An 11,615-nucleotide genomic window follows, 5' to 3' on the forward strand; every position below is an offset into this window, starting at 1 on the left:
CCGGTCCACCCACATATCAAATTGTCAAAGTAACGAACGCGAATCATATGAGCGTGATGAAAACTAGCTTGATGATAATTCGGTGTCCTCGGGAGCGCTTTTCTCTATATAAGAACTTGTCCAGGCTTGTCCTTTGCTACAAAAAGGATTCGGCCATCTTGCTGCACCTTATTTACTTTCATTGCTTGTTACCTGTTACAAATTACCTTATCACAAAACTATATGTTACTGATAATTTCAGTGCTTGTAGAGAATACCTTACTGAAAACCGCTTGTCATTTCCTTCTGCTCCTCGTTGGGTTCGACACTCTTACTTATCGAAAGGACTACGATAGATCCCCTACACTTGTGGGTCATCACCGATCTTTACCACGTCAAGCTCCATACACGTGTCCATCTCGAGTCGGGCGTCGGCTAACTCCAATGTGAGCACACATCTGTTCCCTCGAGTCAGATGAGTTCCGGGGCACGGGGAGTCTTTGGCATCAATAAATTCTACTCCGTGTGCAAGAACCGGCGTTCTTGTAGCCTCCTCATAACCACACGCCCGCGGGCTCAATATGTATTGTTCAGCCCAAAAATTATATGATAATACGATGCGGTATGGAATTTACGTTCCATGTGGGAATCAAAATATCCGCCATGGCAGTCATGACTAAAATTGGAGAAAAGTTGTGGATGAAATAAATGATGGCACTTAGTCCCCCGCCACAAGGTAAAACTACAATGGACTAAAAATAGGCTTATCACAATTTTGGGGGAGAAGGCTTATTGCATTAGGAAAAAGGAATATGACTCAATTGAAAGGTGTCAGGTGTGCCTTATTGTTAAAGGCTTCAAGCAACATTAAAGTTTTGACTATCATGACGCTTAGCCCTATTGTATAACCTTTCACTATAAGGCTTGTCTTAGCCCTTGCAGTCTCCACAGGATGGTGTTCCCGCTAGCTTGTTGTGCAGAATGCATCAAATTCATGAAGTTCTGTGCGCAAGTAGGTGTATCTCAAACAACCACCAGGCCTCCTTCCTTCCCCACAGCTGTTGCGCCTCCTCCCTACCGCCACAGTCGCCGCCTTCTACCTCCTCGTCCTCCCTTCCTCTCACCACTACATCAATGGTCGGGGTAAGCGCCCACGCTGGTCAATGAAGGTGACCACGGGGAGGTGTCTACACCATTAGCCATCGGCAGTGGGATGTGATCTATGTACAACGACTTGAGGGAGAGGTTTATGGCTTGCAGAAGTGGCATTGGTGTTTCAGGTCGAGCCTACTCTCACTGGTGGCTAGGTGTTGGTGGTCGCGATCCCATCTTCCGATACACGGACGATAGCAACGGTATTTTGCGTCCCAATGAGGTGGTCTTCTGCTCGGGGGCGCAAATATCACTATGGTCATGCACTGTTAGGCGATTGTCACAATCTTGCGACAACGACGAGTATGTTTTGTGATCAATTATGCCATCACAGGAAACAACGGAGGATCTTGAGGATAGTTGGGACTGCTTGAACGCCCCAAATTGGGATTTTGGAGGTGCTTGTGGCCTTCCTCCCTCGTCAATCTTCTTCGCATGTGCGATGGCGACATTCATCATTTAGAGCCTTTGGTGGTGATCCACTCTTTGTTGCCTTCTTTTGCGGGTATGATTTCTCACATGTGTGGCATCTCACGTCGAGACCATACTACACATGACGCTACTCAGATCGCGGAAAGTAGTGGCGACAACACATGATGACTTCAATTTGGTGGTGCTTCTCAAGTACCTGTCTCGAGCTCTGAGGTGAAAACCCTAGGTGTGACCCTAGTTGGGTATACCTAACGATGGTGGGGTTTTCTGTTTTTACCTTTTAAAGGCATTGTTCGAATTTTTCTGGACTTGATCTTCAGGGTGAAAACCCAATGTCAGACCTTCAATGGTTGGATCCGGTGACTGATGGTGGTTGACTGTCGTTGCCTTCTTGAAGATGTTACTGCTAGAGAAGCTTTGGTGGTGCCCTTGTGATGTAAAAAGATGGTCATTGTTGTACTCGGTGTTTTGATGGCTTTGGAGTTTTTCCCTCCATCTAGGAATAGCTTTGCTCTTGTACGACTATACTTTTTGCCGGCGTGACTCTTTGTGTGTGTATGTTGATATTGGTTGTGTGCATGCTAGTCATGTAGTGGTCGGATGTGTGCTCGTTGTGTTCTGTATACTCTTGATACTTCATTTTGAGACAATAAATCCACTCTTCACCTGAGAAAAAAAAATGAAAACACCAAAACATCACACTATGTTTGCTTTATTGCTTCAAAAATTAACACACCCCTACATGTCTTTAATAATAAGGGCATGGGCACGAGAGCGGCGATTTGGTGCCCACGCTCATCTGCACCCGTGTTGAAGAAAAAAATTCAAAAAAATACTAAAAAATTCAAAAAATTCTAATTATTTTTTGCATGGTAGATAATTTGGTGCATGAGGCGTGCTCCAAGTTTCAAATCATTTGGACATCTGAATAGCCCTCGGCAAAGAAGACAAATTTGGGGTTTATAAAAATGTTAACTCTTCATGTATTGTTCTGACCGAATTTGTGTTTTTTGCTGAGAGCTACTCATATGTCCAAATGATCTGAAATTTGAAGTGCACCCTGCACATCAAATTATCTACCATGCAAAAAAAATGGATTTTTTGAATTGTTTTGTATTTTTTGTGATGGTATATTTGACGACATAATTGTAATGGGTTCATGCTGTCGCAACACTTCTAGACGATCTCAGTTCTAACTTTGTCCTTAAAGATTTGGGGTATTTGCAAAAAAATTGGTCGTTGAGGTAAGGAGGCGAGATGATGAGCAACTTCTCACCTAAAGTATGCACTTGAATTACTCAAGAGTCAATACGAATAATTGGAAGCTATTCCAACTCCACTTTCTACCCGTGAAGGAGAACCTTCGAATGCCAAAGACTTGAGCAAGTATAGAAGTGTTGTTGGAGGATTAAAGTACTTAATTCTTATAAGGTCGGATCTTGCGTCTTTGGTTAACAAAATTTGCATTATTTACATGCACCTATAATAGCTCACTGGATCCTAATATACATTAAAAAAAAGGGTCGGTTGACCTTGGTCTCACATTCAGAAAGTCTCCATCTTCCTTGGCCTGCTGCTTTTTTTTTATGCCAATTGGGCAGGTTGCTCAGATGACAAACGGTCAGAGGGGGGCTTTGTAGCAAGCAACAATGTCTAGATCCAACTCAGAGATTCGGTATGAAGCCCTGGCAATGTTACAACAGAGATAATTCGTGCGCAATGACTACTCAAAGAACCTGAAGTTCCTCAAGAAAGAGTGTCTTGTTTCTGGTGTCATAATCATGGCACAACCATCTGTCAGTGAATCGAGTCTTGGCACAACCAATCGGTCAGTGAATCGAGTCTTCAATGCACACATCTCAACCAAGTGAGTGCATCTGTGTTGTGGAACACCACTGAACTACCCATATGAATAGTTGTTTCTGATTGCTTGGAATGTGAAGTATGACAATGGTACGAATTTAAAAAAAAAGGCATACAGAGAAAGATGCACAAAATTACAAGTGGTGAACAGAAACTCAGTGGCAGTCATTTTACGGAGACCTGGTAGATCTCAGCCTGCTTTCTTGTTCACTTTGAGGTAGGGCAGCGCACCCATCACGTTGCTATAGTCGCTCTTGTTAACTTGGACCTGCAGCGGAAGATAGCAGTCTCAGTCTCAGAGGCATGAAAATTGGCACCGCGGCACAAAGTGGCAAGTTTCACCGATCTAGTGAAGCTGTCATGGAGTCATAGTACTACAGTCTCTAAATAAGCTACACCAAAATTGAAATTCCAAGAGCAAATTACTGTTACTTTCCCAGTGGCTTAATTTTCCAGACAGTTGTGTTTCATAATATGACACTATAGCTCATGGTTGCTAATCTGTTGGCATATGTCTCTGTTCTCAAGGGACCAAATAATACTTTTTCTGCAGTGCATATAAATTAAGAGTGCTGCTATGCACACGATACTCTTGGACGATTCTTGGACGATAATGCAAATCAGACCATCTATATAAAGGACTAGGTGCAACACAGCCCGTAGATTAAACATATCGTCTCTGAATCGTCCAGCAGTATCGTCTGTGAAGTAGTTTCGATAAATTAAAGATAACAAAATTTTCCTCACGGCATGGCATATCAAATTTCACTATTCAAGAATTAGCAGTTTGCAGTAATAGCACAAATACATATGAAAGAAACGCCGCCTTCTTCTCGGCAACTGATTTGATATTAGCATCAATTATGGTTCATTAACTGTGGAATGAGTTGAAATTACCTACAGAGAACTAGTCACAAAGAGATCAAACAGGAGCTTCTGGATGCCAGACACTGTACACTATGTGCATTGTTGTTACAAATTAAGAAACTGACAGATTCAGCCAGCCATATTTACGCCGAACCTCACAGCTCAAATGAAGCCCAGGAATTCACCGCAGTTTGGGCACAGCCCTGGGAATGCATTCAGAACGTTGACACCAACAAAACCGTCTGACCGTGGACAGTTTGGGCGCTACTGAATTCACATTTAGCTCTCGTAACTGAACTACCATTAGCTGAACAAAGAAGGAAACTGTGGCAGAGTGAGCATGTAGTTACCATCTTGGAGAGCCTCTTCCGGCGCTTGGCGTTCTTCTTGCTGAGCAGATGCTGCTTCCCGGCGCAGCGCCGCACGATCTTCCCGGTCCCCGTCACCCTGAACCGCTTCGCCGACGCCTGCACACACACACACACACACAGACCGGAGCAGAGGAAATCAAGAAACGCCCAATGCGACAAATGTGCACTTCTCGATAACGAGCCCAGAGAAGAAGGCGAGAAGGAAACCTTGTGCGTCTTCATCTTGTACCCCTTCCCGGCGGCGACGACGGCGAGGGGGCGCGGGAGCGGGGCCGCCGGGGAGAGCGCGGCGGCGCCGGCGGCGGCCACGGCCAGCGGCGCGCCGAAGAATGAGTTGGCCGGGAAGGCGAGGGCGGAGTGGGCCAGCCTCCTGCCGGGGAGGGCCTGGAGGACCGGAGGCAGGGCCAGGCGCGCGAGGGAGAGCGACATGGCCATGGCTTCCTCTCTCTCGCGCGTGGTTCTTGTTGGGGGAGTGCGTCTTCTTCCTCTGCTTGCGGGAGTGAGCCGAAGGGGATTAGATAGAGGAGAGAGCCGAGCTGAGCGGATAGCGTACGGGCGAAATTCACAAGAGTTCACATTGCATGGGCCGTCGAAGCGGCCCACATATGGGGCTGGCCTGATGAAAAAGGCCGCGTACAGCATGGGCCTGGGCTGCGGAGTCGACACACTGAAAAAAACGTCGCGAGGAAGAGGGAGCTGGCGGCGGGAGTCACCCCGGAGCTGGGGAAGACGAAGGGGGCGTCGGTAACCGCATCAGCCAGCTCCCCGATGGCGTCCTGGGCGAGATTGTCTCCCGCCTCCTCACCAAGGAGGAACTCGTCATCGTGAATGCCCCTTGTCTCTTAAGGCTGTTCCGTATCGATCTATCCGATGGCCTGCGAGTATCGGTGATCTCCATGCCTAGGCTGGAGACCTTGTGCTTGCTTGATGATGATAATTTCAGTTTCGACAGGATTATTCAGTTGCTTTTTTTTTTTGTACCGGGCTTTTCGATCCCTTTCCATTGCATAGAACGGAAATACATCAGTCCCAGAAACATGTTCAGAAAGAAGAAAAAGGGGAAAAGCGAGTTCAAGCACTACCGGGAAACCCACCACACTCGCCCAACATCGTGACGAGTGCTATGGGGCGAAAACCTGAGCTGCACCAATATTCATAAAGTCTGACTAGATATTACAAAACCGATCTGCTGGGGACCAAATTGACACTACCAGACCAAAATATCATGTTAATCGAAGCAACGAGGAGCAGCAGGCTTCAGACTTCGGCGTGGATCGCCCAGAAGGTCACTCTCCGGTGATTGGCTGCCTGGCCGCCTCGCACAGCTTCATCATCTGCATGGTCCCCGCCCTGATCTGCTCCGCGCCTGTGCGTAGCCTCTTAGCATCATCTCCTTGCTGCAGACCTGTCCAATAGAGCAAGAAAGAGCACATGAAAAAGACTATCTTAAAAGGAGTTTTGATCATTTTCTTCTCAAAGGTGGCATGATTTCGGGCCAGCCAGATAGCCCAGCAGGAAGCTGCCAGGCCCACCGTATAAAATTTCTCTCCCCCAGGAAGAAAAGCATGGCACCACGCATAGTACTGCCAGTAATTACTGGGGCATCTATCAGTACCCAGCACGATCCCAATGGATCTCCACAGACATTTCGCCACATGGCAGGTAAAAAACAAATGTCTCGAACTCTCAATCTCGTTACAAAAGGAACAACAAGGATTACCAGGCCATCTCCTACCACACATAACCTGTCTAGTCAGCACAGCATCTTGCGACATCTGCCAGAGGAAGATTTTTATTTTAAGGGGAAGTTTGGCTCTCCAGATCCATCTATAGTGGCATCCGCTAATCGATCTCTCCAGCCACTTGTAGACCGACTTAGTCGAGAACTTACCATTTTGGTTGAGCCCCCAGGACACCCAATCGCTAGTAGCGGTTAGCGTAAGGCCATCCACCGTAGCTTGGATCGTCTTCCATTGCTCAGACAGTTCGGCACTAAGCCCACGTCTGAAGAAGGTGTTAGTATCCACTAGCCGCACCCTACTCACCATGCATTCAGGAGCAGTGCAAATAGAGAAGAGTTGTGGGAATTGCTCCCTAAAGGGGGGAAGCCCTTTGATAGGATCCATCCACACCCGGGCAATATTACCAGATTCGATGTTAGTCTTCCTCCCCACCAGGTAAACTTCCTTTACCTTCAGAAGAGCTTTCCAGCATGGTGAATCAGAAAACCTCGCACCCACCTCAGTAACAGTTTTGTTTCTAAGGTATCTAGCACGCACAATATCCTGCCACAACCCGTTTTGGGTCTCCAGCTTCCACCACCATTTGACCATTAGACTAATATTTTTGCTTTCTAAGGTCTTTAACCCCCAGCCCCCCTTTGTCTCTGGATCTATAGATCCTATTCCACCTGACAAGATGATATCTACGCTTTTTATTACACCCTTGCCAGAAAAATCTACGTCTATGCTTATCCAGCTTTTCAATGAAAGTTGTATTCATGAGCCACATAGACATGTGAAAGATGGATAGCTGAGTAAGCACCGAGTCGAGTAGAGTGAGTCTACCGCCCATGGATGCGGCGTTGCCAATCCAGGCCTCAAATCTTTTAAGATATTTGACAACAATGAATTCCCAGTCAGAGTTTTGGAGATTGGTGTAGCTCACAGGCATCCCTAAGTACTTAATAGGGAAACTCCCTATGTCACAGTTAAATAACTCAGCATATTCCTTAACCACGTTGTCATCTCCACCCACTGTGAGGATTTCACTTTTTTGAAAGTTCACCTTGAGACCGGACATCATTTCAAAGGTGTAAAGCAGCAACTTCAGGTTAACTGCTTTATCAACATCATGCTCTAAACAGATGATAGTATCGTCTGCATGCTGCAGCACCGCGACCCCATCCTGAATCAGATCAGAGGCTAATCCCGTGATTAGCTTATTCTTCTGGGCATTTTTAATCATTTTGGTCAGGCACTCCACTGCAAGATTAAACAAGAATGGAGAGTGTGGGTCACCCTGCCTCACACCCTTTGTACTCTGGAAGTAGGGGCCCACACTATTATTGAGCTTAATGCTAACTGTGCCCTTATGGAGAATTTGTTTTACCCAACCGCACCAGGTTTCATTGAAACCACGCAACTTATGACATTCCAGGAGGAAATCCCAGTTAACTTTGTCATATGCCTTCTCAAAATCAAGCTTAAGCACTATGCCAACTCTTTTTTTAACATGAGTGTAATTCAAAAATTCATGCAAAGAGAGCACCCCATCCATAATGTTTCTACCCTTAACAAACGCATTCTGGGTGGGGCTAATCAGCTTATCAGCATACACCTCCACCCTGCGGTCCATTACCTTAGTAACGAGTTTATAAGGGCACCTCAAGAGACAAATTGGCCTAAACTACTGAATCTTGTCAGCTCCCGACACTTTGGGTAGTAAAGTGATCACTCCATAATTAAGACGTTGAACATCAAGCGTCCCATTATGAAAGTGTCTAAAAAGGGACATGATATCATCCTTTACTATATCCCAACATATTTGATAAAATTCGAGAGGAATGTTATCTGGTCCAGGTGCCCTATTGGTGGCCATAGAGAAGAGGGCATCTTTAACTTCAGTTTTTGTGAATTCGCAGCAAAGATCTCTATTGTCATCCTCACTCAGCTTTTCACTCTCGGACCAAGTATAAGGATCCAAGTGAAACTGATTGCCCTGAGCTGGGCCGAAGAGGTCCTTATAGAAATCAGTAGCATGGGCAATCAGGTTATCTGTACCCTCTATTTCCACCTCGCCGGCTTTAAGAGAGTGGATAGTATTTTTAGGCTTACGCCCATTGGCAATTTTATGGAAATAATCAGTGTTCAGGTCACCTTTGAGAAGCCAACGTTCGTGGGATTGCTGGAGCCAGTAAATTTCCTCATTAACCAAAATCTCATGGAGTTCAAAACACACATCGATTTTCCTGCTATACAGCTCTGGGGTAAGGGGGCCATCCTCCTCTAGTTCTTCTAGCGTGGCTAACTCGAGCCTAAGTTCCTCCTTCAACTTTTTATTGTGACCAAATTTGTCTGAGCCCCACCCCTTAAAAAAGGTCTTGAAACGCTTCAACTTAATATTCAGGATATCGATGGGATCTTTAGAGAAGACCCCTCGAGCCCAGATTTTACTGACCAAAGGAAGGAAGCGATCGTCCTTGATCCAAGAAAGGTTAAAGCGAAATTCGCGAGGTTTGGGAGCCTCTCGTCCCTCTTCCCCATAGTTAATCAGCAAAGGGTTATGGTCCGAGATCTCTTGAACCAATTTCCTAACAGAAACCAGGGGAAATAATTCCTCCCACTCCTCAGACATCAGGACACGATCAAGCTTCTCCAAGGTAGGGTGAGCTTGATTGTTCGTCCAAGTATATTTACCCCCACTAATATGAATCTCTCTAAGGGCCATGGTGTTAATAATAGAATTGAACAGGTCAGTGGATTTATGGATTGCCATTTTTTTTGTTTTTCTCCCCAGGGTGCCTGAGAATATTGAAGTCCCCACCCACTATATAAGGGACTTGCATATTATGACACATAGTAGCAAGCTCAAGCAAGAATTCCTCCTTATATTCTTCGTGAGCAGAGCCATACACTATCAACAGACCCCAGGTGGTTTTTTTCTTTTTATCCCCAACCACTAACTGCAAGATATACTTGCCTTTGTCACATGTAACCACTTCCAGGGTGTCCTGTCTAACTCCACATAGGATACCTCCAGATTTGCCAACAGAAGGGATCCAGTCCCAATTAAACAAGTTAAAGGGATCAATTCTCCTCAAACATTTGGGAGAAAATTTTTCTTTCATGGTCTCTTGCAGACCCAAGAAATCTAGGGAATGGTCACTGATAAGGTCAGAGAGGCAGGTGGCCATCCCTTTCTTGCCCACCCCTCTGCAATTCCAGATGAGCCCTCTCATCTAGAACGTTTTTTATGGAATTTGGACTTAGTAGCCCCACCAGGAGGCATGGCAGGGCTACAATTTTCACTCCCCTCTGAAACCTTTCTCTGGCTTCTAGTCACAGGCCTAGAAAGCTTGACAACAGGTTTCTTCGGTGTTTTCTTCTTAGGTTTACCAGGGGCCATCCTGTCATGGATGACCTCATCCTGGTCCAGCCAGGTGAGGTTCACTGGGGCTTTTTTTACCCAACCCATTAGTAACGAAAATATCATCCTCACCACTTTGATCTAGCTTGCCTAAATTCTCTCTCTCCTCTAGATTTTTCCTGACATTTTCAAGCTCTCTCAGCACATCAATGCATGCAAAGTTATTATCAGGAATGGCAACTCCCATATTGGACACTCTACTAATTAATTCAGCATCAGACAGAATGGCAAAAGAATTTTTACGAGCATTATGAAAGTTACCTTCCAGATTTTTCTTGCTTGCCATCTTCTCAGCTTTGGCCATCACATGTTCCTGCATCCCCTGAGCATTACGTTTGCTGAGTCTGGGTAGATCTTCAGGGACTAGTGGAGGAGTGAGAATCATTTCATCGTCGCAATCAGAAGTAGGAAACTGTACCACATAATCCTTCGAAATCTTCATCCCAGGATCCACCTCCCCTTCCAGCTCCATGACCTGTGAGGAGTTCATTACCACCTCTGCATAGGATAAAATGTGTTGCTTAACAGGAAACTTAGTCACCTGCACGCTCTGTCCTGGGGTGTCATGCTCAACAGGAGTATGTCTCATAGTAGTGACCACAGGGACCAGCCAGCCTGACGTATTTTGTTGCTCTTTCCGAGCATCTTCTTCATGATCCCTGGCCATGGATTCAATCAGCAGAGAGTTGTTGTCGCTCTCAGACGACGATGATCTTTCATTTTCCTGTGATAGCAAACGACAGGTTTTGCCACCACGGAAGGAAGTGCCAGGATTTTTGGAAACAGGGGCTTCTAGCTGTTCAGCAGCTAGATCGTGATCAGCCCTTTTGCGTTTGGGTGTTTGATCAGTTTTGTTAACATTTTCATTTTGCACAGCAATCCCTTTGCCTTCCTCCACAGGGTTCCTCACCAAGATCTCTTCAACCTCGTAAGTGAACTTATAAAAATGTCCCGCTAACATCCCCTCGGCTGTGGCAGGCAGCTGATCCACAAATCTACAGCCGATTTTGGCCCTAACAGAGGTGGGACAGTTTAAAGTGGACATGTCAACTTCCAGAATGACCCCAACAAGACCTCCAACATAAGCCACAGTTTTATCATTGCGTTTGTTAGGTGGGATTTTCCCAATTCTGACCCAGGCCACCTCAAGTAGCCCCTCAGCATCCACATCTTCCGACCAGGGAGAGAATTTGGCACTCACACCGCACTTTTTGAGCTTAATAAATTCTACAAACAAAGCACGATCCACTTCCCTAGGATTGGGCATTCTCATGACAAATTTTTGTGGGGCAAAGAACCTAGCAGAGCAGCGCCAGCCTTGCCCTACATAAACACTAAGCTCATGTTCAATGTCTTTGGTGGGAGCAGAACCCTCTATGATGGTAACGATAATATTGTATATACGCTCTCTAGCCTGTCTCTCAATGTTCGTGTCAGGAATGAAATGGAACCCTTGCCCCTTAGATTGGAAAGCACACATAACAGGAAGACACTCCCAGGGAATGAATTCTTTGCAGATGATGTACAGATGCCCATTTTTCTTGCATCTCTCACAAACAGCTTGGGGGCAACTCACAGTAAAATGACTGGCCAGATGACAGATCTGGCAAGCCTCAAGACGAGGAATGATGTTGCCAGTGGTTGCAGGAGGATCATCAGATCGGGGGGGGGGGCACGTTGTTGTGGGCGACCTGGTCCATCTTGTTGACGTTGATACGAGGAGGAGCCGCAAGCGCTCCCCTCGGCGGAGGCTCTCCCCTGTGATCAGCCGCGCCGCGCTCCTCGTCCCCCCATCGATCTTGA

At 46.1% G+C, this 11,615-nt stretch overlaps 1 protein-coding gene across 1 annotated transcript; it reads right to left on the reverse strand.

The window, feature by feature from the left end:
* Nucleotides 1-3,443: 3,443 nt before the first annotated feature.
* Nucleotides 3,444-5,180, reverse strand: LOC119340984 (50S ribosomal protein L35, chloroplastic-like). The gene is made up of 3 exons (XM_037612885.1): nucleotides 4,872-5,180; nucleotides 4,644-4,760; nucleotides 3,444-3,694 (listed from the first exon to the last, which is right to left on the reverse strand). The coding sequence occupies exons 1-3, from the start codon at nucleotides 5,097-5,099 to the stop codon at nucleotides 3,617-3,619; spliced, it is 423 nt and encodes a 140-aa protein (XP_037468782.1). The 5' UTR covers nucleotides 5,100-5,180; the 3' UTR covers nucleotides 3,444-3,616.
* Between the last annotated feature and the right edge of the window lie 6,435 nt (nucleotides 5,181-11,615).

The sequence above is a fragment of the Triticum dicoccoides genome, chromosome 7B (assembly GCF_002162155.2).
Source record: "Triticum dicoccoides isolate Atlit2015 ecotype Zavitan chromosome 7B, WEW_v2.0, whole genome shotgun sequence".
NCBI lineage: Eukaryota > Viridiplantae > Streptophyta > Magnoliopsida > Poales > Poaceae > Triticum > Triticum dicoccoides.